This window comes from Phaethon lepturus, unplaced genomic scaffold, assembly GCF_000687285.1.
Source record: "Phaethon lepturus isolate BGI_N335 unplaced genomic scaffold, ASM68728v1 scaffold16495, whole genome shotgun sequence".
Taxonomy (NCBI): domain Eukaryota; kingdom Metazoa; phylum Chordata; class Aves; order Phaethontiformes; family Phaethontidae; genus Phaethon; species Phaethon lepturus.
Genome location: NW_010541691.1, coordinates 50,930 through 77,832, shown reverse-complemented (window position 1 = coordinate 77,832; position 26,903 = coordinate 50,930). Strand labels below are relative to the sequence as shown.

The following is a 26,903-nucleotide window of genomic DNA, read 5'->3' as shown; positions in this document are numbered from 1 at the left end:
CAGAGTTATGGTACTCTCAGCATAGTTCAACCTCTTTTTTTTTTTCTACACCCCTCCCTCCACTACTTTTAAAAACACAGGCTTCAGAAAGTATATCTGACTATCTTGTAAAATCCTAACCAGAGTATTGGTCAAAACTTGACCTGAATCTATCCCATCTAGCCAAACATAGGGGTTCTCAAATTATTTAAGTTCAAAACATTGTCTTAATATCTTTTTAATAAATGTTACTAGTAGCTCAATCACTTCCTTTGAAAAAATATGTAAGGAGAGGGTATTTTTACATTCTTATGGTATAATTGATGTCTTTAAAGTCGTTTGCAGGCTGTTAGCATTTTGTAGAGAGATGAATGTGATAGCCAAAGCATATACTGTGTAACGATGTGAGTGGCGTAGTAAACTAGTATCTCTGTGTATAAACAGTTCAACTAGTGATTACTTGCCTGAAACTGTAAGTTACCTGCTAACAGCCTAGCTAACTTATTTTTTGGGCATCTGAGAAAGTACTAGCCTCTATGAACCGACAGACATTTCTTACAAATCCTGTAATATAATTTTATGGTACATGGGTATGCTAGATACTTCACTTAGTCAAATATGTACTTAGAAAAAGTCAAAAGTGGTCCTTAGCATTCAAGTTGCTATTCAGATACATTGACAGAGAAGTGATTAGATTTTCCTGCTGTGTGTTTAAAAACAGCAAGTTCTTGGAAGTGAAATTTTGGATGATCCTGCAGGCTAACGAATGGGTTAATTACTATTCAGGCTCCAAGCAGTTGTACTGTATGCACATTTTGGGAGATTGCTGAATTCTTAAAACAATGTCTTATAAAAATAAACTATGAAACTCATCTCTGTATGCAGCTTCATCTCTGCATGCAGCTCTGAATGTCTCAGCATGCCTGATGCTTAATTTCCTTATGTACTGGTTTATTACCCTGAGTTATCTAAATTTCAGAAAATTTTAGCAAGTCTGAATCATGTGCTTCTGGTAGTGGAAAAAGAGATGTGATGGTTGACCTCCTTTACACTTCTAAATCATGTCAGGATCAATGCAATTATTTTAAAACTGTATCACATGGATTGGTGTCTGTTCTAGCCCATGTCACTTGGAAACCTTTTCAGTCCTCTTTCTGACTACCTTCTTGGTGTACTAATGCTGCAGTGTATTTACAATTTTATTGTTGTTTATCACCACTTCAGCAAGAGCTTGTTTGGTGTAGGAATATGCTATAAAAATCCAAGCTTTATATTGAAACAAGTTGTTTTCAAGTCTGTTGCTTGCAATGCCCCCCCGCCAAATTCCTGACTGCAGCATTTTATTCCCTGCACCCCCACCCCCATCCCCGATGGTGGAGAGCAATAGTGTTTGTTTTTGTAGCACTGATAAGGAGGTAAAGTGGTGAAGGAGGTTTAAATCAGTTTAAATTCTGAATTATAAACTGTACTATTTAGCCCAGTGTGATTTTGGGGTTCAACTCAGATACTTACGTTGGAATAATTTAGTTTATGTATCAACTAGGGTGCTTTTGCTCATTTTTAGCTAAACATAAAGAACTTCTGAATTTGATTCACTTTTACATTTATCAACCTTTAAACTACTTTGATATTCTTCATATAGTGGATTTTTTGTATTTATGGTACAAATTTTTGTGTGAAAAAACACATTAAAGGACATAAGAGACAAAATCAGAGGATTTACTATACACTGTTTCTAATACAGTATTTTTGTGTTTCTGAGTTTTATAGCATTCAACCTAACATAACTTTTTGATTTGAATCTTCAACATATTACTGGATTATGCCCATTTATTGCTGCTCCCTTCCCCCAGTTATCTGAAGCTACCAAATACTGCTCAGTTCACTCTGAGTTCTGAAGAACTGAGAAGCCTTGGCACAAAATTACAAGTAAGCTTCAACTGGAGTGTGCGTGTACTTGCCTGTATCTCTTCAGAAGCAGGAAAAAGATTTTGGTCAGTTTTTTCTTACTATCTCACAAGCGATATAGATATTTTTCAAGCAGTGAGGTCTCAACAGCCTCTTTTCTTCCAGTGCTCAGGGATGAGAGTGTTCTGATTGTGTCTGAATTTCCCTATAGATCTTTAGTCTTCCTTTCCCCACCTGAAGTAGGGACCAAAGTCATTCAGTCATCCTCCTGTTAAGTACTGCAGTTTTCTTGTGAGAAAAGATGTCTTCAAATATGTGAAACAACGCAAAAATATGAATGTTGTCATGTAGCTATGTATGTTTTTATATATTAGTGTCTGTAGTCATACTGACTACTGAACAGTCTGGTATGCTGGGGACTTGGGGATGCTACTGTGTTTCTAACACCATTTGGAGACCAGTTGGTAAAACACCTTCCATACCCCACACACCCCCCCCCCCCCGCCCCAACCTATCTATTGTGTAATATTTGATGTAAAGCTGTGTACATTTTAGGGAATTATACTTTATATTCTTTTTCCTACATCATTCCATGTGGTTTTCAGAGGTCATGAGTGTCTTCCTGTTAAAATGCTTTAGTAGGATCATAGACTGCATTTACTTTCCTACCTACTGAGTGATTTACATAATCTGCAGATGTATAGTTCTGCTGAATATGAGCTTTGTCACACAAGGCAAGTCCTCTTGGATCTTATATGGTTTTTAGATTTAAGATAGGATCATAACTTATGTCTGTGAAATACTGCATGTACCTCACCTCCTTCATTTATAACATTCAAAATCTCTCTACATTTTTGAGCGGAAAATCCCCTTGTTTCTTTAATTTAGGATTTTAAGGCTGATAATACACTAAGCAGAGGTTGTGGTATCCTTATCTCATTACATATATCCTAGATTTATATTTACCTACTTAACAGTAACAGTTACAAATCAGTCCGCCAGATAACTGCACTGGATCAGATACTCAATATGGAGACAATACATCTATGGACTATGTGAGAGAAAGTAAGGGGCTACATTGTGCTTGTACTGTTTTTATAATTTATCTGATTTAACAAACTACACACAAGTGTGTTCGTTACTGCAGAAGGGAGCATGACAGGATAAAAGGGAAGTTCAGTGACACACATGTTTATTTTAGTTCATATTCTTCATTTGCAAGAACCAAATTATCTTCTAGGGATGGCAGGTGTTAGAATTGGACCGTCCCATCTACTTCTGGTCTGCATGTGTATGTCATGCCTTTCTATTGCAAGTAAGGCTTTCATAAGTTTTGGGGGCTTGTTTAGAAGAATTCAGCCAGTAGCCATAGTTAGAAGAGTGGCACAATATGTGTTAATATAGGCCCAGTTTTTCCTCTCAAATGTTTATTCATGTGATACAGTTTGTTTTTCTGGCAGATAAAGATACAATCTGGTTTTGGAGAACAACCAGATTATATTTTTCCATCCCTCCAAAAGCAAAACAACCCTTCCCTTTTAAGAAATATTCTACAGTTTCACTTTTATTTAAAATGCTCTCAGTCGCTAACAGGTTAATTAAACCTTTCTCAATGTGATACAAGGTTGCTGAGGAGGAAGGAATACTGCATGGGATCAGAATGTTTTTGTTACCAACAAAATGTGTTAAGGGAGGACAGTACTATTTCTGAATGTTGAAGCAGGCTAAATATGGTATCTTTCTAGCTTTTTCTTCTCTGCTGCTTGTAGGGAAGAGTAATGTGGCAATTCTGTGGCTCACAAATGAAACTGAGAACCCATTGCTTTTCCCTTCCTGCAGTTAATGTGTAAGGTGCTACACAGAAAATGTAGCTCATAGCTCTGTTTTGAGAGAGGTGGGTTGTTCAGGTTCTGTTGATCTCTCACAGTATGGGTTGGATATTTTGTTTTGTTGTTGTTTGGTTTTGTTTGGGGGTTTGTTTGTTTGTTTGTTTGTTTTTACCCCCTTGGGTCACTTGCTCACTCTTCCTCTCCATTTTCTCTATTAAAGGAATAGATAGGGCTGGAGAATATGCTTTGCTCCTGCAATTGTAGAGTAAGAGCTAAATGCACTGGTGCCATCTCTCTGTCTTGTCCCCGCTCTGGATCCTGTATAGTGTTGACAGGAATGATGATAAACATTCACTGTCCCTTGACATGAAGAGGCAATCAGAAACATAGTTTACCATTTTGTATTCTCTGCCACTTGAATTACATCCAGGAAGAAGACGGACTTTGCCAAGAATGGAGTACTGCTTGAACTATAGTATTTTTAGGCATAAATGCATGGTGGATTTGTTGTTGTTTGTTTTGTTTTGTTTTTAAGTTGGCTGGTCCTTTTTAGAACATTGTCTTGATTTAAGAAAATGTGTCATGGAAGTATCTTTTGATAGTTGTTAGGATCATTTGCTCTTGAACTATCATTGCCCCCTTCAACAGGAAGATCACTTCTGTCTTTTGAGACAGCCAGAGCCTTATATATAAATTTATTTAAGATGAGTACTTACTGTCATTATTAAAATAGCAAACAAAGATGACTATTGCACAATGAGAGGATAGCAGAACTCCCCTACTGCAACCTTGCCTAATTAGGTGAAACTTGATCTAGCCTATCTTGTTCCTGTCACAACTGTGGCCTGTCTTGTTTCTTTAGAACATCTTATCACAGCTCGTCATTACTGCTTGAATTCATATGCCAGTAGACCAAAAATACTCCATTTAAGTAGTTTTTCACTGTAGTTCTTGCACAGAAACTGTTCTTAGGTTTTAACTCTACACAATATTTTTATATTCACTACTATTTACAACTGTCCACATGAAGAATATTTTAAGGATGGTTCTTCAGAATATTATAAAAACATCAAAAGAGAAATCTTGGCTACCAGAAAAGACTGGACTTAACTCTAAAAACTGGACAAAGGACAGAATTATTAAAAAAAAGGTGGGATTACTTTGCTTTTTGTTTATTTGCTGTAAAACTAAGCATTTTGGGTTTTGTTTTTTTTTTTTTTCAAAACTGAACAGTGTAGCCTCATAATAGGTCCGAGTGCGTGTATGTAGGATTTTTACTTGATGTTCAGAGATTATTGCCTTATATGGGTTTCTTCTGTATAGGAAATGTCTGAAATTTTTAATTTTATCTTGCAGAAGTTGTTTGGTTTTTAATTTATTATTATTTACTGGTTTTGATTCAGCCAAAGTAGAGATCTGAGAGTAAAAGAGAACAGCTTTTTAATTTTTAAATCTGCCATTTAAAAACTGAAGAAATGCACTGGAAAGAGTTATTTTCTATTATGTGCAATTTCTACTCTGGTGGAAGGAGAGCTCTGCAGACTACCTGTTGAATCCCAAAGGATGTATTCACTTTTCATTTTTTTATATTTTTGCCAAGCCAGATAACATTACATCTAAGACTGAATGGCTGGTATTCCCTGAAAGCAATTCACTGAACAATCTGTATTTTATTAATACTTTCCACTCAGTGGGAGAAAGCTGTGGCAGTCCCTGAAAATACAAGGAAAGAGTAGTGCTGATTCCAGTTGCAACGTTACATACGGTGTGTGTCTGTAGCTTTCGTAAAAGTTGTTCTTTGTTTGTACAATGCAAAAGTGATGTTCAGTGCTGCAAATCACCTTTATTAATTGACAAAAAGCGTGGTATCTTTAGTAAAAATACTATGTTAGTTAGTTGCTTTTGTTTTGTGGTTTTGCTTTTTGTTATTGTTGTCTGTTTTGTGTTTTGTTTGGTTGAAAAGTTGTAAATGAAAAGACACAAATGTCTGTCTTTGTATCCTATACTTTTTTGATGAGATTATTTTCAGTGCAGTAGGTAGGTCAGGCTTTGCTGGAATTCAGTGGATTTTGGATGACTTTGCTGCAGCTGTTGACAAGGTCGAACAGAAGACCATAGAAACATCAGCACCTCCCTTTCCCTAGCCTTGGTCAAAATATTTTTAATAATTTGAGAACACTCAGTTCTGTTATACAAATTCTGTGAGACGCTTTTGTTGCATGCAGATTTTGAAGACTGAGTTGTCTTTCAGGAAAATTAGCCCAAAACTTCATTCTTAACCCTGCTCTTCAGCTTTGCCTTGTGCTGTCAGAATGAACTTTCTTTCAAAGTAGATTACAGTATTGCTAATACCAATACACTAAAACATCGAATAGGACTTCTCCCCATATCCCTCACCCAATAAAAGTAAAATACTAAAGTTTTTGACTTCTTTATCTGTCATCTGGTCCTTGAGTCTGAGGGGGTGTCCTGTTTTCTAGGGTTTGGGGTTTTAGGGAGTTTTGTGTGTGTGGTATATGGCTTTTTGATTTGGGTTTGTGTGTGTTTGTGTTGGTTTTTTAACCTTTCCTTTTGGTGAATATGACTTTTTGTGGTTTTTTTTCCTGACTGGAAAGCTGAGATTCTTATGTAATAAAATGATCTCTGAAGCTGAGTCATCTTGAATTCATTTAGTTTTGTTTTTAATTTATTGCCAGTTCACCTGAGTTTACTGCAAATTTTATAGTACTACAGTTGTGTTGTTCTTCAGCAATATGTTTTCCATAATGATTTGGAAAGTAAAATATTTAATAGCCTTTTTTTAACATATTATTTATATCTCATCAGCTTATCAAATTAAATGAGCAGTTAATATGTTAGGACTGTTGTTTCAAGCATTTGATGTATGACATGCTCGTTGCCTTGAAAGACATGAAAGATTTAGACCTCTGAACGTTAGCACTAAGTTGTGTTTGTGATCTTGTACAGTGAGATGCGGTTGCAGTGCCACAGTGATTCCTCTCTCTTTTTTCCTGGAGGCTATGGGGACACACTTGACCCTCTACTGGGAGTCCCCACTTCAATCCCCGAACCATTTGATTTGGAGGATCCTGAGTTGGAGATGTGAACAATAGTAGAAATGTGGACATCATGTTTATTTTTTATCAAAACATATTTACAGACAAACGGACTTCAGGAAAGATGGCTGCACCATTGTAGCTATTGTTTTGATCTGGAGTGTTGTTGTCCCCTGAACTTCTGACTTCTCCTGCATACTACTAGTGTTGCATGCATTTGCAAATGCAGCATCTGCTGCAGTTTTCTAAAAAGAGTTGAGCAAGAATCCATTGTTTAATGAATTCTCATATTAATAAGCCTAAACAACTATTAACTTATTGAGTTATAGCGGGGGTATTTGTTAGTTTCCTAAATAAATTAGCAATTTCTTTTACTTTTTTGTTTAATAATCAGCACAAAATTGATGTGCCTGCTGATTGTTGTTTGGGTTTTTTTTCAAGGTGCTCTAGATATATCTTATTGAAATTAAGCAGGCAGTACTAGATGAGTTTTGTCATCCTAAGATTCACAGACAAAAAGTATTCTAAAAGATAAAAAAGAGTATCCTTAATGAAGCCAGCAAGTGTCTGAAAAATTCTGGGACTTCTTCAGAGCTGCTCGATTTGAAGATCAGTCTTCTGTTCTTGGTTAATAGATGCCAAAGACTCATTTGCAATAGTCCTAAAACAAATCAGAGAATACTAATTTGCAAGAATTAGTATTGCAAGTGAGAACATTTACTTTTATGTATCTAGTTGTCATGATCCTTGTGAGGGGTTTAGGAATTCCAGCATCAACTAATTAGAGCAGAGTCTTTCAAGAAGAGTCTCCAACTTCCACCTTTAAATAATAGTTGTGTTGATCATGAAAGATAGTATATGGCCCACAGTCTTTTAAGCAGTGGAACAAAACAAAATTTCAAAGCCTTGTTCTGGAAAGAATAAAAATCTCTCCATTGGTCACGTATGTTGCCTAACAGAGAAATGTGCTTGGCAAGAACTTGTCAGTGTACCTAGAATTATCCCTGCATTCTAAAGTCTCTAACATGGTAACTTGTGTCTTGACAGTCCTTTGGTAGAGTTATTTGCATCAAGGAGCAACAAGAAGATCTCTTGCTGTTTCTCCAGATGTAGCAATTTAGGAATGAAGCCAACAGATAATACGATGCAGGGATGTTGAACTCATTCTGTAGCAAGTGCCAAATTACATTTTCCACTAGAAAACATCACAAGAGGCATGTTTTGCAGGTTTCTCTAACTTCAGGCTGTGTTCCTTTAGCTAATGATGTTAAATATTGCACTTGGACAGATTTGCTTTTAAATTAATAGTTTTATTTAATGCAGCCTCTGTTATTCTTTTAACTTGCCGCTTTTCAGCTATACCCATTTTCCTGTCTGTAGCCACATGTTTACTGCCCATTTTTTTAAATTAATTTATCCAAATCTCAGCTCCTGCTTGCTTTTAACAGAATCACCTGAATCTAAAAGAAGGCATTCCAACGTGACCAGAAACAAACAGCTTCTATAAAGATAATGTCTGGAGAGCTGGCAGTGGTTTAGTACCAAAGATTGTCTCTGACTTCTAATATAAGAAAGTATAGTCTAAAATCTGTTATAGGATTGTAAGGTCTAAATGATCGTGTCACTCTTCTGTCTTAGGCAGATGCTAGAAACTTAATGTTTGTTAGGTCAGCTGGTTTTTTTAGCCCTCTTCATAGCTTGCTCCTCTCAGCCTTTTCGAGAACACCCATTTCGAGTCTGTGGGTTGCTTGTGGTGTTTACACAAGTGAACTTATAGTTGCTATTGTTTTCATTAAGTATTGTTTTCCTAGAGCTCTGGAAGTCTTTCAATTAACTACTACAATACCTTTCATTTAATAATCTGTGGATCTATCTTGCTTAGTTGAATGTATTTAAATACGTGATGATAGTTGCCATTTCCTTCCTCTAGCAAAAATGTTGGCTTGTTTTTCTGCCCTACAAAAAGCTTGCCTCTGAAAGAGTAAGAGGCTTCAAATTCCAGATCTACAATTGATGCCATAGCTTTTTATCTTTCAGTAACCAAGAGCAAGAAAGTGTCATAAGTATCCCTTCGCCAAATAAATATCAAGTAGGTGTAGGTTTTTGAAATAGTCTGAATCCTGTTGAACACCTGCTGTCACATACGAAAGCTCATTTACTGAAGAGGGTAGAGGCAACAGTCCTGAAAGTCCTGAGAGGAAATGTCTGTGTTTTTTGTCGTTACTTAAGCCATTGCATAAATGTAGGCCTTATAAAAATGTAGGAAAATTTTGTTTATGGATTCCTTTTAATGCTAGGGTTCCACATTTCTATAGGAGGAGTTAAATACTTTTTTAAAAAGTTATTTTTGTGCTCTAGCAATAGAAGCAATTTTATACTCCATCACTTAGTCTGTGGGTACAACTGTTGTCTGAAATTTGGTGGGTTTTTTTTCTCTCCTGGTTATGTTTTCTGTGGTCAGGTTGGCTTGTGCAGAGGTTGATGAAGGTGGATCTCAAGGTGGATCTTTTTTTTTTTTTTCTTTTCAGTGATTGCAAAATGGCAAGTTAATGCAAATATCATATGAACTTAGCCAAAAAATGTTTTGGTGAGCTAAGTATAGTTAAAGTACATTTAAGCACCATTAAATTTTCAGATTTGATCAAAATTGCAAATGTTATCCAAGAATATTAGCTTGTTTGTATTTTTGAGTAACCTTATAAATGCTTAAGTTTATCGATAGTGAAATTTGTGTTTTTAATGTTTGTTAGTAGCCCATAGGTGAATGCTATACATTTTTAGTGTCAGAGACTTGCTCCCAATTTTGTGAATTCTTTTGCAGGCCGAAGGGAGGCAGTCAGCCTCGGATTTGAAAGTGCAGTGGGAAACATGCTGTTGGTTTCACAAGTCTGCATTTTGGCAGAGAACTTTACTCATTCTTTGCAAAGTGAAGTCTGTTGGTTGCACTAGCTTTGTGAATTTTACTAATACAGTCAAAAGGCATCTCTGGGCTTCAAATTTAGGCCTGAACTCAAAGCTGTACAGCTTGGATGTGAGGAAATGTGTTCAGAAATATGGAAATTGAATACAGTTATTTCTCACCCTATATATGGGGAAGGGGAAAAGATGTTAAAGGGAAGAAATCTTCTGATGAAACGCAGTAGTCCATAATAAATTTGCTGTATATCTTGATGCTCTTATTTCAAATAAGACTCGTAAAAATATTGTAAGAAATTCTTCAATGGATCTATTTTTTAAAAGGACAGTTTAATTCTGAAGGTAAATAATTATTGGAGCAAAGCATGCAGGTGAATAACTTGTTTGTTAGATGGACTTCAAATGTTTCTTTTTAATGTAGGGAAGTGGTTTAATCTTACTACTGTTATTCTGGGGTTTACATACAATAATCAACATCAGAGATTTACTTGGGCTTTCTTTGGTCTGAAATCTCAACAGTATAAAGAAATACTCATGACTTGAGTCAATAATGTATCTTTAGATGGCTTTAATTAAAACAGTTTTGTGGTTATAATTTCATAGTCTGTTTTCTTTTAAAATGTAATTGCTTAAAGCTTCACCTGATTAAGTCTATAATCTTAAAAAGGGACAGTGTTCGTACTGCAAATAAAGTTAAAATTCCACTTTAGTGCTTGAAATACCAGCTAGAATTTCTACAGCTGTAGCTGAAGTCAGGTTTATGTAATGGCATGAATTCCAGGCAAGCAAACTTGCATGAGATAATTGATAATTTGTAACTTTTTTTTTTGTCTATTCTACATGCAGGGTTGCGCATATTAGTATGCCTTATCACCAAAGGGATGATTTTCTACCTCTTCACTTTGTGCTTGCATCTCATTCTGTAGTCTTTCTGGTAACTGAAAACCTCAGTCTTAATCAAAGTTCATATTTGATTGATGGGGCTGTGACATTTCAGTAAGATATGGGTATGGATGTTTCAGTTAAAACTCTGTTGTAGTATAACCTTAAATGCAGCAAGCTCCTGGGACTCCCACGTCAGCAACATCAAGGATGAAAGTTACTAAAACTTCCTGGGACATGTTGAGGTCTCCTGTGTGAGAGAGATTTACTTTGAAGAAGTCTCTTTCCTTTGCTGATTGTTCTTGTCTTGGAGTTATAGGCACCACTAAGTGCTCTAAAATGGCAAAACACAAGATCACAAATGGATTTTTTTGAACTCTTTAGTAGGGGAAAATGCATGCTGAGAAGATAATGCCTTCCAATTCCTGTGAAACAGAAGGAATGAAGTTGGCATTTCTATCAGAAATATGTTTTGTTCTTTGTTCATTGTGTGTCAGCCTTTTAATAATAAACATTTCATATATTTGACATGTCTGATCACTCCTCTGCTAGAAGAGGAGGGGTTTTGTTTTTGTTGTTTCTTACCTTTACCCAATGAGATTTCTAGGTTGGTTTAAAAAAAAAAAAAAGGAGAATCTAATAAGACTAAACAGCAGTGTGTGAATTCAGCTGTATTAAATATCTGGTATATTTTTCCACTCTCAATCATATGCTTGATAATTCTTAAATTGGCAAATGTTATTAACACAAAATGGTCTATTATCCACTATACCTTTAATATCAGGTAGGCATTCCTATATCTAGATGTGGGTGATGAGAGCAATGGATAGCACAAAGGGAAAAATTCATGTTCTTGAGATGTGTTTTTTCTCTTAACCTTTTGTTCACTGGATGAAGTAAGAGATGAACTGGACAGTTAGAGAAGTCTGAGCAGACAAAACAATATTCATCAGCCTGATTGGCAGCACTTCAGCATATTGACAGCTTACTTGTACCTAATACACTTTGTAGCCAGAACAGCAAAGGAGGGTCTTCAAGGAAAATAATGAAGTTGCTTTGCAGGTGCATATAAAATACCTGTTTAGCCCATGGAGAGTAGAAACTGGTATAAAGGACCATTTGGCATCTGGGTTGAGGAGAAGGGAAGTGTAAGATTTGGAGCTTGATATTCATTATGGAAACAATACATGATTTAGAAGCACTGAGGTAACTTGCTTATGAGTGTTGGGTTGGTTTCATTGTGTGGCATTGTGTTCATGTATTTAAAGTTCTGAATGAGTGAATTGAGAGAGTATGGAATAAATGCTGCGATGGCTATGATCTCATTTAAAGAATATGGGTTTCAACAAGATGAGTTTTTACAGTTGTTCCTATTTAGGAATCCATTTAAAATGAGAAATCAAATGATTTATCAGTTCTCCTGTGTCCTAATCTTTGGTTAAGAATATTTTTTCATAAAGCTGATTTACTGCAGTGGGTGTAACTGTGTATTTCATGTGTATGCTTCATTTGTATTCTTCAGCAGCAAATTTTCAGGCTCCATCGATGCTTCTTTGTATTTTATCACTATGAAATACCTCTGATTCTTATTCCACCCCTACCACAAATAGGGACAGATATGATGCTGACTTGAAAATCTAATTAATATTGCAATATATTGATAGTGTTCCATATTTTGAGTCTTCCTGTGTATGTTTCAGGACATCTGTTCCACAGCACAGTGTTTCAGTTCCTTTGGTGTTACTCAGACAACCTGTTAAAAATAAATCCTTACTTAACCAAGTTTGCTTGAGGAGTAGCATGGCAATCGTTGGCTACAGCACCTTGCCTCCGCATTAGTGAGATACCTTTCCCTAGGCTGTCTAGCAGATGATACTGTGAGTGACACCCAGCTTTGGAGAAGACAGTACTCCTGCAGTCAGAGCTGAGAAGAGAAAGTGGTGTGCTTGAGGTACAGCAGATTTTGGCCTGGTCTTGCAAAGGGGACGGTGAGTTTATATAGTGGTTGAGGTCTGAATTTATGGAGAATTGACTAAGATGTATGGGATAACTCACACCTCCAAGGCTTCGCTTTCTTTTTCAGCCTGTCTGCAGGTGCAGACAATCTTGAATACATGAAACAAGTTTTCCAGGCCACTGTTGTCTTTACAGCAATAAAAAATCGAAACTTGGAAACCATGTAAAACCACATGATGTTAAGCCATTCTATTTAACCTTTCATAAAAAGATAGCAGGTCTTTCAGACAAATGCTAAAAAGGCAGTATGCATTATGTCATGACTTCAGTGAAGCCAGGGTCTCTTGGCATTCTCATAAAGTTTGGGAAACTTGGGTTTTATTTTGAAATCACTATCCAGTGTTATAGGGAAACTGTGTTTAGAAAGCTGGCATTGATAATTCTCTGTTAAACTGGTGGTGTTTAATTAAACTTACTTAATTTACTTATTATGTGTTCCTTAAATTTAACTGCAGAGAAAGAAATAAAAGTGTTTTCTATCCCCCCCTGTGGCTAGGAGAAGAACTAGTGGGTTTAAATAGTGGCAAGGAAAGCTTTGACTAGACTTTAAGATCTCCCTGCAACAGGAATTCTGGATTTCTGGGGTGGATGGTTCAGGGAAGTGGTGGAATTTCCATCATGAAAGGCTTTTCAGAACAGGTTAAACAAGCATCTCTGTGGGATAATGTAGGTATAGTTGATCCTGCCTGAGGCCAAGAGACTGCATTAGATGACCTCTTAAGATTTCTTCTAAGCCTGTTGTTTTATTTTCATATATGACTCTTTCTTCTTAAATATGAGGTCAAATTCCACTACTAGATTCCACATCAGATATTTATTATGTAAAAGATTCCACAGCCACTGAATATTAAGACTGGCTGAATCTTCTATGAGGGAAAAATAACATTGTGAGCTGTTTACAGTCAGTGGTTACATGTGCTTTCATTACTATTTGTGGCTGCATCCTATAGCTTCCTCCTAGCTTGTGCTGCAGCTTTTACTGTAGCTTCCTTTAATACTGCTGTTGGAGAAACCCAGGGGTGAATTCTAGTATGTTTACAGCCCTGGATGACTGCTGCTTGTGTTGAAGTGTAGTTACTTGAAAACTTTAGGATACAGTGTACAAACTTGGCAGACTGAGGGAGAAGTAGAAACATGGACTAAAATAGCCTGGAGGACTGACAAGGAGACTGAGAGCTTGAAGCCTGGGATGTTTTGGAATTTGTCCTGTGCCTACTTCTAAAGTAGATAGACTGCTCTTGCTCAGTATCTAGCTGTTACTAATGCAAATCTACAGTTTGGTACATGTATATGTTCCACAGATAAACATGTTATGAATGTTTTTAAGAATTTCGTATGCAAATTGAAGCACAACTCTGTTTCAGTGGAGAGCGCGCATTTAATGAAATGCTTTTAAATAATTAGGTTTAATCTTTGTGGTTCAATATGTGATGGCACATTTGACTTACTGGAAAGATCTGAAAGAACTTTCTTTGCACACAAAATTTCTAATTTTGTCACATTCTTTAGAAACATCTATTATTATGGTATCTTTTGTCGTTTAAACATCACGTTATCTCAGTTCCATCCCCATGAGTTTACAGAACAGTGTTTTGACTACAAATGGGAAATGAAGGTCAGGTATCTTTCAGAGGATTTAGTATAACATAGGGATACTTGTCTCTGAATACAACCTTTCTTGGTCCTCAACCGGTCTCACTCGGGGGAAAAAATTAATCACATCAGCATCATTGTGTTAAGACTTTGTTTTTTCCTTCTTACAAGCCCCTCAGCTGTTAACTATATTCGCAGTAAATTACATGAGTGCCTGTAGAACGAATCCATTGAGAATACTGTAGCAGGCAGAGGCCCTTAACAGGGGGAATGTAGCAAATTAACATATGGTTAATGGTCATACCATAGTACATATGCACCAAGGGGGTGAGGTGGGTTTAGTTTATGCTCACAGTTTTTGTGTGTTTAAATTTACAGCAAGTTACACCTGCTAACATGAAAAGGGATGGGAGTATCGCTGGGGGGGCGGGGGGGGGGGGAGGGGGAGTGTAGGTGTGGGGGGGGGGGGGGGGAGGGAGGGGGAGAGAGAGAGAGAGAGAGAGAGAGATGTTTGTGCACACATTTATTTAAGGTGCAGCAAGGAATTTGAACAGAAGTTTACATCAACCCGGATTGGTACTAGCTCTTAGTGCTAGGCTTTTTACTTTATAGATTTTATCCCACTTTTTTGTCTATTTTCCTTGATGTCAAGTCATGTTGAATGCTGTTAAGTGGGGGTGGGGAAGAAAAAATATTTTCTGTTTTGTGGCTACTTTCCAACTGGAATAGCTGGGAGCAGTTACTAGAGGAAAAGTAGTCTTTTGATGTTGTAACTTTGAGTGAAGAGAGCAGGCTTAGTCCCACTATGGGAAGGTTGCGTGTACAGTCTGATCAACACAGCAAGCTTAGGGGGTGAGGCTAAAGTAGTACAGAAAGAACCAACTTCTCAGAGGATTTTGGCTCCAGCAAGTGTACTAAGCAAACGCAATCCCTTGAAAAATGTTACTGTTAAAAAAAAAAAACCCCAAAAAACCAAAAAAAAACCCATCACCACCACCACCAAACAAAACCAAACTCTGAGGCTTACGATTTGACCAAAGGCTTACAATTCAACCAGCTGTACCTATATCTTCAGACAAATTGCAAAAATTATGTCCATCATGCAAAGGGTTGCCCACCTGTGAAGCTTCAGGCTACTTTGTCAAAGTATGTATTTATTTGCGACATTTAAATGCTACGATTTCAAGCACCTACCGTAGCCAAAACTTGTGCCTTCCCTCCCAGCCTTATTTTCAGACAGAACTAAACCATTTCAACTGAGGCTTTAAAAAAACCAAACCTGTCAATTCAATGCACTGTCAAAAAAAATCAACACAAAGAACTAAAAGTTTGGCAGTTATAAGAAACTGAAGACTACTTTGATGGATTGTGTTAACCAACCATAGGCATACGTTTCCATACACAGGGGATTATAAATCTTATCTACAATTTTATTCTTGTAATTTTTTTTAATATTCTGCTGCTTTTTGGTTTTTCTTTCAGATGATATTAACTGTGTTTCTGAGCAACAATGAACAGATTTTGACAGAAGTTCCAATTACACCAGAAACAACCTGCCGCGATGTAGTAGAGTTCTGCAAAGAGCCTGGAGAAGGAAGCTGCCATCTGGCTGAAGTATGGCGTGGAAATGGTAAGTAAAATGTTCAGTGGAAATTGATTTAAATATATGTACCAGTTATAAAAAAAGGTAGGACTAAGGTTTCAATATTAATGACTTCAAATTGTTCTTTGGATGTGGGTGTTTTTTTTTTTTATAGCAAACTTTGATGCAAAGTATAGTAATTCAATATCTGTAGAGATTAGTGCAATTGTTGACTTTTTCTCCCCTTTTCTTACTCAGCATGGAGTATTTGATAAAATGCATGTGTAAGATATGTTAGTGTTTTGTATTTCTGTTTTTCAAATTACATAAATTATTCAGTACCCCTATCTTAAAAGAAAAAAAAAATTGGGGAATTTTCACTTCTAGAAGCCATTTATTTCAAATAGGTATACAACATATATAAGATGGAGGGTATTTAAATGACAATATGGAATATCTGTGATCTTCTCTTATAGTAAGTAGGTACAGATCACCACCTGCATTCTTTCCAATCCAGTTTCCTCACTATTACGCATGTGAACACAACCTGAAGTTTATGAATGGGTATAGATTTTTTTTTTTCCTTCTGTATCATGAATAGCAGAAGTTTTGCAGACAGAATTGTGCCAGAATTGGACATAGTACCTCCAGCTTCTTCATGAACATTTCCCCTCAAAGATTTGACAGCTTCCCTTGGGGCAGGTAGTAGTGCCCATACCCTATTTGTGTTGCAGTTGTTATTTCACAGAATAATGGGTGGGCCAGTTCTTTTCAGAAGTGTGCTAAAACAGCCCTATTATGGATTCTGTTTCTAGATGGATTCTTGCAATTGCGTGTAGCAGAAGCCTCCAGGTTATAGTATATCAATGTGTAGATGCAAGTAGAATTGGTGGATGGGTGAGGGTAACAGTTGGGCAGGTTCTTACCTCTTCAGTTACTAAGGTCACCCCTGTTTAAGCTGTTTTATGTAATCTCTTGTATAAGGACTGATGGGGTCATAACTTGATATTGAATTCTGAAATTTTGCTTAGAGGGGTTTTATTTTGGTCAGAGACTTTTTATCAAAGAGATAAAACAGGCATTATTCAGATGCCTTTGGTGCTTTTAAGTATTAGCAATCTAGAATATTTTCCTCCTGGGGAAACTATTCTTCCTCTTTTCTAAAGTGTTCTAAGACTTTGTAAAGGGAAAAGGTGCCTCAGGAAGTCATTTCTGAACTGGATGGGAACTCACAGAGTTTAGGCAAGTGCGAGCAGGGGAGAGGTTAAGCATGTCTGCAGTTACAAGAATACAAATTCAGTTCATACTTAGTTAGAAAACTGTCTTTAAGGATAAAACTTACAGGAGGGTTAAAACTTTTTCAAATTGGAAGTTTAGATTATGGAGAGCCTATGATGCCAAGTGCATCACATAAATTTCTAAAATGGATCTGCAGACTGTGTTTAACAGCACTCAAATATCCCTAACATTTTCAAACGCTTGTCTGTGAAAGTGTAACATATATGGTATTATTTGTTCTTCTGCTTTCACAATACTTTGAGGGTGCACTTCTTAAAAAAATGCAGAGAATTTTGTCGACTAGCTTCAAAGGGTGACTGGAAACTGTAGCCAGTGATCCACAACATATTTCTGGGACACTTAGCGCCTAGCAACCCTGGCAAGTGCAAGCACACATTTGCTATAATAACTTCTAAGATTGAGAAAATATTTTATCTGTGGATGTAATGCATTAATTCTCAAAGTGTTAGATGTCTAAAACTAAAAGGTTCTATAAAGTGGGAAATAAAACTTACCCAGAAAGTTGTGATGGAGAGACTAAAACTAAATTTATGTATCTGCCCTGTGAATTATGCATCTATAGTCAATGGATATCTAGATATTATTGTGAGTAAAAAATGGAGAGCACTGATTTCAGCTAGTTGTTTTCTATTTTGTTTTGAACATAGGAGCTCGCCCAGTTTTCTGAAGTAGACATCTACATATAGACACCTAAGGTTTACAAACAGAATCCTGCCCAAGGCTTCTATCTGTTCAATGGGTCTGTCAGACTTTTCAAAATGTGCTTGTGGCTCCATGTTTTTCTTTTAAAACTCACATGAAGGTGCTTTCACAAATCTTATCTTCACTTGCTAAATACCCAAGGTGATAATTCCATAGAGCTATTCCTTTGAAAGTGTGGAACAGAAAAGACTAGAGAGAATGAAAGAAAAAGTGAAACACTAGCATATGTTTGTGGATCTCTCAAACAGGTCTGTGCTGTCAGCGAAAGAGATGTCCTGCACACTGGTTTTAAGTCTCTCCGACAGGAATTTCAGCACAAGCATTTTGTTTGTTGTTCTTGAATGTAGGGTACCGTTACAAATCTGTGTGTTGGTGGCCTCAACTTGCCTGAAAGTCTGTTACATAAATTTCTCAGTGAAACAACCTAATGATTTTTTTTTTTTTAAACGGGGCATAAATATATTTTTTCCTTCAACAGTTCCTGACAACTAAATTGAACCTGGAACAGAGATCTGATACAGAAAATAAGAATATAAACAGTTAAATGCTACTGTTAGAACAATAAAAAAACTTAAACTGTGGTTCTGAGTGGGACGTGTGAAGCAATTTGCAATGAAACTGCAGCATGTTGTGCCAGTGGAAGAGTATTTTTTCTCTTCTTTTACACTGTCTCTGACCCCTCAGCACTTATCCCTAAAAGAGGCCTACAAATATTCTTTCAGAAGACATTTTGGAAAGTAAAATTCAAAACAACATTTAACACAGAAAATAATGGATTGAATAAATACATTAGATTTTGTCACACATTGTAAGTGGTCTGTTTTCTTGGTAGTCACTCCATGTTGCACGGGTGCCATATCACAGCTCTCCATAAGAGAGAGCTGTCATACCTGTCCTCTTGTGAATGTGCTTAACTCTTCCATTCTACAGGTAGCCACAACCTCTCTTAGGTAGCCCAGCTGAATAATACATGTCCACTCAAATTCAAAGAAATGGGGCTTGTAGATTGTAGTTTTATTACAAGATTAAGAAAAAAATTGTGTGCCCAAACCTTGTCCATTTCCTAAACTATCAATCTAACAAAATACTGTCTCTTCTAATAATCTTCATCTTCTGAATGTGTATGTACAAATAAATGAGAAATACTTCATTTTATTTTTAGAGGGTGACAGAGATAGACCATTTGTCTTCCAGAAAAATGTTATTAAAATCCATGCAAGTTTGGCTCCAAGTTTGTACCAAATTGGTACAATTTCTAGAGTTCAGAGAAGGATTACAATAGCTTAGCTGTTGTAAAACATATTTATTTATTATGTTAGCTTTTCTCTGTTTGCTTTTGTGTGGCAAAGAAATGGCTGAGCTGCCCAAGAGTTGTAAAATAGTTTAGGTATTGTTTGTATTGGGGTTAAGAAACTGATTCTTCTCACAGCTGCATGACATAAGCATTTGGTTTGTTTGCATTTGATTTTATGTATTTCATTCTCTGTTCCACCTTCTTTTGAGTTTCTTGAGATGAGTAATGGTTGAAAAAGTCAAGAGCATTCGTGCCTGATATAACAGTACATTTTGTAGCACCTTGTGCTTTGTCAGTTTGAAGTTTTCTCTTTTTGCATGGATTTCTCATGCTATAACAGGAGAAAAAAACCCCACAGAATATTCTTCCTCATTCCCCAGCTATTGCAAATAGCAGTTGGTAAGGAGGTCGAAAGACAGGTGTGACACCAGGAACTTGTAATATGTTTCAAGAGAGAATGGATTTCAGCCTTTAAATCCACCCAGTACTCAATTATTCACTTCATTTACATCTGGAATGCCTTTCAGCAATTGGTATTAATTGGTCTTCCTGAATTTAGTTGTAACTTAGAGGCAAGTGACTGTGAAAGTACTACAAGTGTACTTCTGCAAACCTGAGGGGGAGAAGACTCGTTCCTGATCTTACAGTGAACTCCCCTGCCATGGAGATAATCCATTTCTTTGTATTCTGGTTTCATGTATAGTAGGCATAAATGTCTTTATTACAAACAGCAGGATACTTTTAATCAGGATAAAAATGGATTCTGAAGTCCGAAACTTATTTTGTTTTAAATAGTGGATGTATAGTTCCAACAGACAGATTTTTGCAATTCTGTTCTAAAACATGGATGTGGCATCTGTGTTTTGGTCTTTCAGGGTGTTTCAATCATTTTAGGTTACTTAAGACTAGCCCATTCTCAAAACTTTTACTTAAAAGGAAAGGAGTCAAGCTCTGTTCCCAAAAGTCTTTCAGAATTTTCATCCAACTTAAAATCTAAGGGAGTTTTGCAAATAATTATGTATATATGCATATATCATAGTTTTCCACTTGGTTATTAATGAAAACAAATATTCTATAGATAATTTTTAATGTGTTGTTAAAGCATAGAGATGCAATCTGTTTATTACAACTCTATACCCATTCTCCTATTTCATCTTTTCTTCATTCTCTTTTATTCAAACTTTTAAAAGTTAGAATTAAAGTTTGAAATAATATTGTGAAAACAATCACTGACAAATGTGTCTGAAGCTGTTACAACTGAGCAAAGTTTAACTGCAGGTGTTTTGTTTTGATTTTGATTCTTAAAGAACATATATTTACAGAAAATATCTTTGTGCTGTCCTAACTTAGAGCAAATATAAGATCATGCTTTCTTCCTGCAGTTGTTGTAGATTTAAAGGATTGAAACTGGTGGAAGGAATGAGGACTTGAGTTCTCATCATATCTTGTGTCAAGTGTTAATGTCCATTTCTTCTTACTCTTTCTTTTCTGAATCTGTTACATGTAGTTAAGTTGCACAGAGTGATTAGTGCTGCTTCATTTTTCTTTTCTCTGTTTCAGTGATAATGATGTTGCTGTTATTATTTTAAGCTGTTTTCTGTCTCGTTTAGGGCAACATATCCCAAATTGGTTTTGTGGAAGAATAGCAAAAGTTGTAGAAAATGTCTTTCCCATTTCTCGCCATTGTCATGTCTGAAAAATATTAGCCTTGATTCTTTAAGGTACATTATGTAAATTAAACCTTTTATTTTGAATAGCTCCTAGGATCGGGGCCTTACTTTTAATGGGAGACCAGCCTAACCAGGAGCGATGCTGCAGCCACTCCTCACCATTCCAGAATTAGCCCAACCCTGTTCAGACATCCAGTTTCTCGGTACCTTCTTGTCAAGCTTAGGTTCTTGCCAGGTTTACCTAGCAATTTTTCTATTTGGGAAAAATTCCTAAAGATTCTTATCTTCGTGTCCTAAAGTCTCTGAACTAAACCATTTAAATATTTTTACACTCTGTGATCTTTAGCAGACTCATGCTGCAATTTTAGTGGATATGCTTCAAAGCACTTGAAATCTTACTTTACTTTAGGAGTTGAAAAACCTGAAAGTCATGTTTTTAAAATTCCTTTTCAAGAACTGAGTTGTAGGAAGCCACTGACCTTATTCTTGTGTGCATAAACACTATTGACAATGTTTCTTGGAGTCCGCTTGAGTGAGGAACAAAAGAAAAGAAAAGCACTTTTTTTTAATCAGGTGTTGTGATTTTGGGGGGGTGGGGAGTATGTGGTGATGTTTAGGAAGATGGGTAACCAGTTAGCTGATGAATATACTTAGCTTGTTGTTTAAGTGACCCTTCCTCATTGAAAGCAGCAAGATCTAACAGTGGCTAAACTGTGTTAATCACTAAACCTATTTGACATGACAGATTTTGACAAGATGCTTTATTGAATTAAATGCATTGTGAATCAAGTCATTAAAATGTGTTGTTCTTTAAATACTACAATTAAGTATCCCAAGAGTATCAAGACATGTATACATTTATGTAGTTCATAACATACATAAATTCAGGTAAACTTCATTATAAGAAAGGTATAATTGCGATGTGGTTTTCCCAAGCTTTCCCCAAGATATCTGTCATATCTTTGAATCATTTTGTCTTCCCATGTCAAATGGGTTAGGGTATGAAATGGATAACAAATTGTTAGTGGTGCTTTGCCTGGTAGGTGCTACAATGGTTTGGGGTTTGGGGTCAAAAAACGTTTTGCTTTTAACAATGAAGAACAAAAACTCCGCCTTTTGGTTCAATCCAAGCCTGATTTTTCTGTAGTAATATTGGTCTGACATGGTGCTGCATGTAGGAAAGCTAATTAAATGTCTTCTAGAATAATTTTATTCTGAATAGATGGTATCTTCTAATACTGTGCTTTGTACTAGATCTTAAAAGGGAGATTTTCTTACCTTGATGAAAACATTTAAAAATAAATGCAAGTAACATTGAAGTAAATATATGCAAGAAACGGTGAAAACTTTTTGCTTTTGAAATGTATTTTCATTTTGAAATACTAAATATATAGCATGCAGCCTCTTAGTAATAACATATTTGATCAATTTGCAAGAAATAACTACACTTAGGAGAATGTTTTACATTTCTTTGGGGGAAAACAGAGAGAATGACTGCTGCATAGAACTTAGGCTTTATTTGTTCAGTAATTTTTTCATTATTTGTTCATTATTTGCCAGTAATTCCACATATAGTGGAAGTTAATGTCTGGCATAGTATATCGGAGTGGGAGCACCTGCTCAAGTTCTTAGGAGATGAAATGTCAACATAATGATAAGGCTTTTAATCTTATCTGACTTTCTGAGTGGAAACACAGAGGTTTAAATTGAATTAATCATTTTAATAATACAACAAAATATCCATCTGGTGGTGATGGGGGGGAAAGGTGTAAAGATCAGCATTGTGAAAAAGGTGGTGATGAAGAATTCCTAAGTTGGGGTTTCTAAACACTGATCTTTTTGTATGGTTTTGCAAGCTGGTTATATACTGCTGTTAAGCAGTGAGCTATGTTACAGTAACAGGCTAGCTTTTAATACAGTGCAGCTGTTGTCTGTGGTGCCTGTTTCTTTGACTTTGCATTAAATACATTGGGTAAATTGAATTGCTACCAAAAAAAGACATTCTGATTCTTAATGAGAGTTCTATAAAACTTTGCTTAAATTAAAATAGTCGTCATAAGTTTTTTGGTCTTGTACTTTTAGAGCGTCCCATACCCTTTGATCACATGATGTATGATCACCTACAAAAATGGGGTCCCCGCAGGGAAGAGGTGAAATTTTTTCTTCGTCATGAGGAGTCACCAGCCGAAAGTAATGAACAGAGTAAGTACACTTGTGCTGTAGTGTTGTTACCTAAACATATTACAAAAAAAAATACTGGAGTTTGATTATTAGTTCTCATAGTTCAGTGAACTTTGTAGATACATGTAATACAAATTCCTTATACCAAAGACATTTTGAACCTTCCTCAGTGGCACATTAATTCAAATTAAGTTCTCAAATTGCCTTCTCTAGAATAATTTCTACCAGTCTGAGTAATATTTTTTGTAGTAGGACGGGTTTCTATTTCGCTTAATACTGATCCAAAACTATTGGTGGGTATTAGAGGCTTAATGCATTTTTTTCTTGTTGAGAGAGCATCCCTACATTTTGAGAGGGTAAGGGATTGTTCTTTTTGATCTCCTGTTCTCTTTCAGTTGCCCCAGAGAAAAGACTCAGTAAACTACTTTGCCTTCATTAGAAACTAAAATCTGTTTTATGGATACCATTGGCAGAGGTCTCAGTGGCTTTACTTCCTCCGTACTAAATGTAGATACATTTAATAGTGGTGATAATTTGCACATTGAAAAATCGCTGGTTTGCTTGGTTCTACAGGAAGTGTTTATATAAAACAGTGCCCTATTAAGTGTGGCTTTCTTAAAAGACCAGAATGAAAAAAAAAAAAAAAAAGGATTTCAGTTTTCTGATCTAACTAGTATAGACTGTACTTAATTTATGAGAAGACTTTTGAGGCTGTGCATTATATACATAAGGCTGTCACACTATCTGAAGGATAGGAAAGGTATCTCGAAGTGAGATGTATATTTGCATGATCAGATTATCCTTACTCATTCAACTAATCTGACTACTTCTGACAACCGAATTTCAAGTCTTGGCTGAGTCCTTACTGCTCTTCTGAGCTGGGATTACTTTTCCTGTTTCAGAGTGGTTGCTGGTTGCTTAGAATGCCAGAAGTAGCAGGCCCAATAATGTATGAGGGATTTCTGTATTAATTAGGTACTTTGTAAAATACTCAGTCATCCTTTGGGCAATACAAATTTAAAGTATGTTAAGAAATCTAAGGTACACCTGAAGCCACAGAGTTTCACGTGCAAGGAAAATGTCACTTCTGAACCATACATGCAAGACTTTTTAATCAATCATTGACCTGTGGATCAATTTGTACATTAAAGTTGTTTATAAGGCATTGGAAAAACTTCCTCTACTGTATTCATTTATAATGCATTCAACTGAAACTGCTGCTTCTTGTGGACACAGAAATATGAAACTTCAGTAGTCACACTCGGTACATTCCCTTTCGTGACATCATTGCCTAAACACAAGTCAGAAATGTAGAGCTGCATGTCTGTACTTTTAACAGAGGAAGTCTGTGAAGTAAATGTTTTATTTCTGCTGATTCCACTGCTTACAAAGAATAACCTAATGAGAAAGAGTTGGAACTAGCAGAATAAAAATTCACAAGTGAAAGCTTTATATAAATGTTCTTGAAAAGAACAAATTCAAGAGTGAAAACCATTTGTCTTGAAAACTGAACTTTGCACTAAGAGTGATACTTTACTTTTAGGTGGACGTCAAGCCCAAAATCAAAGAAATGGCATAAATATGCCTGTGGAGAAACGTACAGAGAATGGGGTATGTAATAAATGCTAAAGGTTTTGGATCAATTCCACTCAAATATTTGATGTTTTTAAAATATTTGTTTTCCAATATCTATTATGGTGGGAATGGATGGAAAATGTGTAGATCTTGTTCTGTTTTGATTTTTTGGGTTTTTTGTTATAAAGTGAATGGGAAAATACAGCTTTTTTCATGAACTACTCTAAACTTTGTCTGGAAAGAAATTCACTTTTGTGACATGAAAAGCCCTGAAGTCTTATTAATTACTGCACTTTCTAATCTGTCTCCCTTTGCTTTATTCATCCCATGTGAAGAAGAAAAACCAGCAACATTATTCTTTCATACTAGTATTGCCTGTCCAGACACCTTTTCTTGTTTAAATAATCTCACTGGTATTGATTCATGGCATAGCCTCGTATCTTAAAACATGAGAAGGTATCTATGGATTGGGATGCTGGTAGAAGAGGTTGCATACCCTTCAGAGACATCTCTTTATACTGTTTTTTATGCACTTCGTTCATTTCTGTGTATGATTTTTTTTACTAAAATATTACCAGGTTTCTAATTTAAAATATGTATTACATAGCATAGGCAACCTGTTTGGTGGCATTCAGTGAATCCTGGCCTGAACATTCTCTCTTTTTAATTTAAAAGTCATACATGTCTTTCAAAATTATCATGACTTAAAACCTTCTACTCCTGAGCTGTAACTCACTTTACTTTCTTTTCTCTCTTCTCATCCTCAATACTAATGAAGGCTCTACAGTTCAAATTCTGCTCATTCACTCAGGGCCACTCTGCTGCCTTTGCTGAGGCACTATAGCTACAGCTGACTATTTTAAAACATTTTTAAATTTCAGTAAAAAGATTTGAGCTCACCAATTCATAGTTGAATTGCCTCTGTGAAGCACTGTCAATTTCTAAATATGCATAGGGCTCTTTTTAAGCATTATTTTACCCTGAGAAAGTTTAAAAGCATACAAATTAGGTTTTTCAAGCTGAGATGTCTTAAAGGAAAAAAAAAAAACCCTAAATGTTAAAAATAATTGTGCAGATTAAACAATTCTGTGCTTGTATATTGCCTGATAATTGGCATCTGAAATTCACATGCACACACACACTTAAATATGCAGCAACAAAGTTGTTCAGTCAGTTTGCAGCTTTTAGCAGCTCGTTTTGTGTATGGCATGTGGGCCTAGTGGAAGGAATTTTTTTCCCTATTCAAAGCAGTTAGTCATGTATTGCTTTCTACGTTCCTCTTCTGTACAGAACACTAGCTGATATCCTCTGCTGAACAGATCTGTTTATCCTGCTTCCATTGTCATGTTGACAATGTAGTGAGATCATAGTGCTATAATGTGCTAGGGAAACGTAACTCTTCAATGACCTCCCCTGATCTATTCTTCCATGTACGCACATACACTTAATTTGAGACATAGTATGTTTAGAAATTAGGACTGGCATGTGCAGTATGCCTTATAATCTCACTTCGTGGCAGCACTGAAGTTTATGATAGCATGGCTTTGTATTTTTTAGTTTAATTTGCTGTTAATTTTTATGAGAGCTCAAACCTGGTAACTTGAATAACACTGCTAGCTGTGTGCCATTCAGTACATTTAAAAAAAAAACAAACCAACAACAACAACAACAAAACCTAAAAAGTTTGGCCACAAAATTAAAATTTATTAGGGAACTGATCACTTTAAAATGGACTTTTACCAGGTTTAGGAAATTATTAAAACACAAGAAAGACTGAAACATGAAGAGATTACATTAATGTAAATTGTGCTGGGTTTAATGCCAAAAATGGTATCAAATAGATTTTGAAAGTGTATAAAACTAAGATTTTTCAGTTGTACCAAGTTTTAAATTGAAGGGGGAGGGGGAAAAAGAGGTGGCTTCAGGATCAAGGATGTAATCAGCTTACACTTACGTAATGCATTAGGCTTATTCATTTTTACTGGCATACTGACTGTTAGACTATCCCTAAAATCAATACAAACCAATGGAACATTGAAGACAGCTCAAATCTTACCAAATATTCTGCATTCAGGTATATTTTTATTATGTGTACTGCTTTAATGATGAAATAATTGATTTTTACTTAACATCTAGATAGAGCTGTAAGTGTGACGTGCATAGGAAACTTAAGATGAATGTTTGTTTCACTGTTTGAATCAATAGTCTTGGAAAAAATGATGGACAATCTGTCTGGAATTCAATTTGGATAATTCTATTAATTGGCATTTTGTCATATGCAATCAGATTTTTGTGTTCATTGAAACTATATGTATTTGATCAGCAATTGTTTAAATAATGGTTAGCTTAAAATCACATTATATAAATGCTTAAGTTTCATTAGATTATCTTCCAAATAAAGATTTAATTATTTAAAAACAG

The 26,903-nt window shown here is 35.9% G+C and overlaps 1 protein-coding gene across 1 annotated transcript in view; it reads left to right on the top strand.

Annotated features, from left to right (window-relative positions):
* Window positions 1–15,661: 15,661 nt before the first annotated feature.
* Window positions 15,662–26,903, top strand: part of PPP1R13B (protein phosphatase 1, regulatory subunit 13B) — a 45,508-nt gene continuing 34,266 nt past the window's right edge. Inside the window, exons 1-3 of the mRNA XM_010287809.1 lie at window positions 15,662–15,809; window positions 22,809–22,928; window positions 24,451–24,518. Of these exons, the coding sequence (XP_010286111.1) occupies window positions 15,662–15,809; window positions 22,809–22,928; window positions 24,451–24,518 (336 nt within the window). The remainder of the gene's footprint in view (window positions 15,810–22,808; window positions 22,929–24,450; window positions 24,519–26,903) is intronic.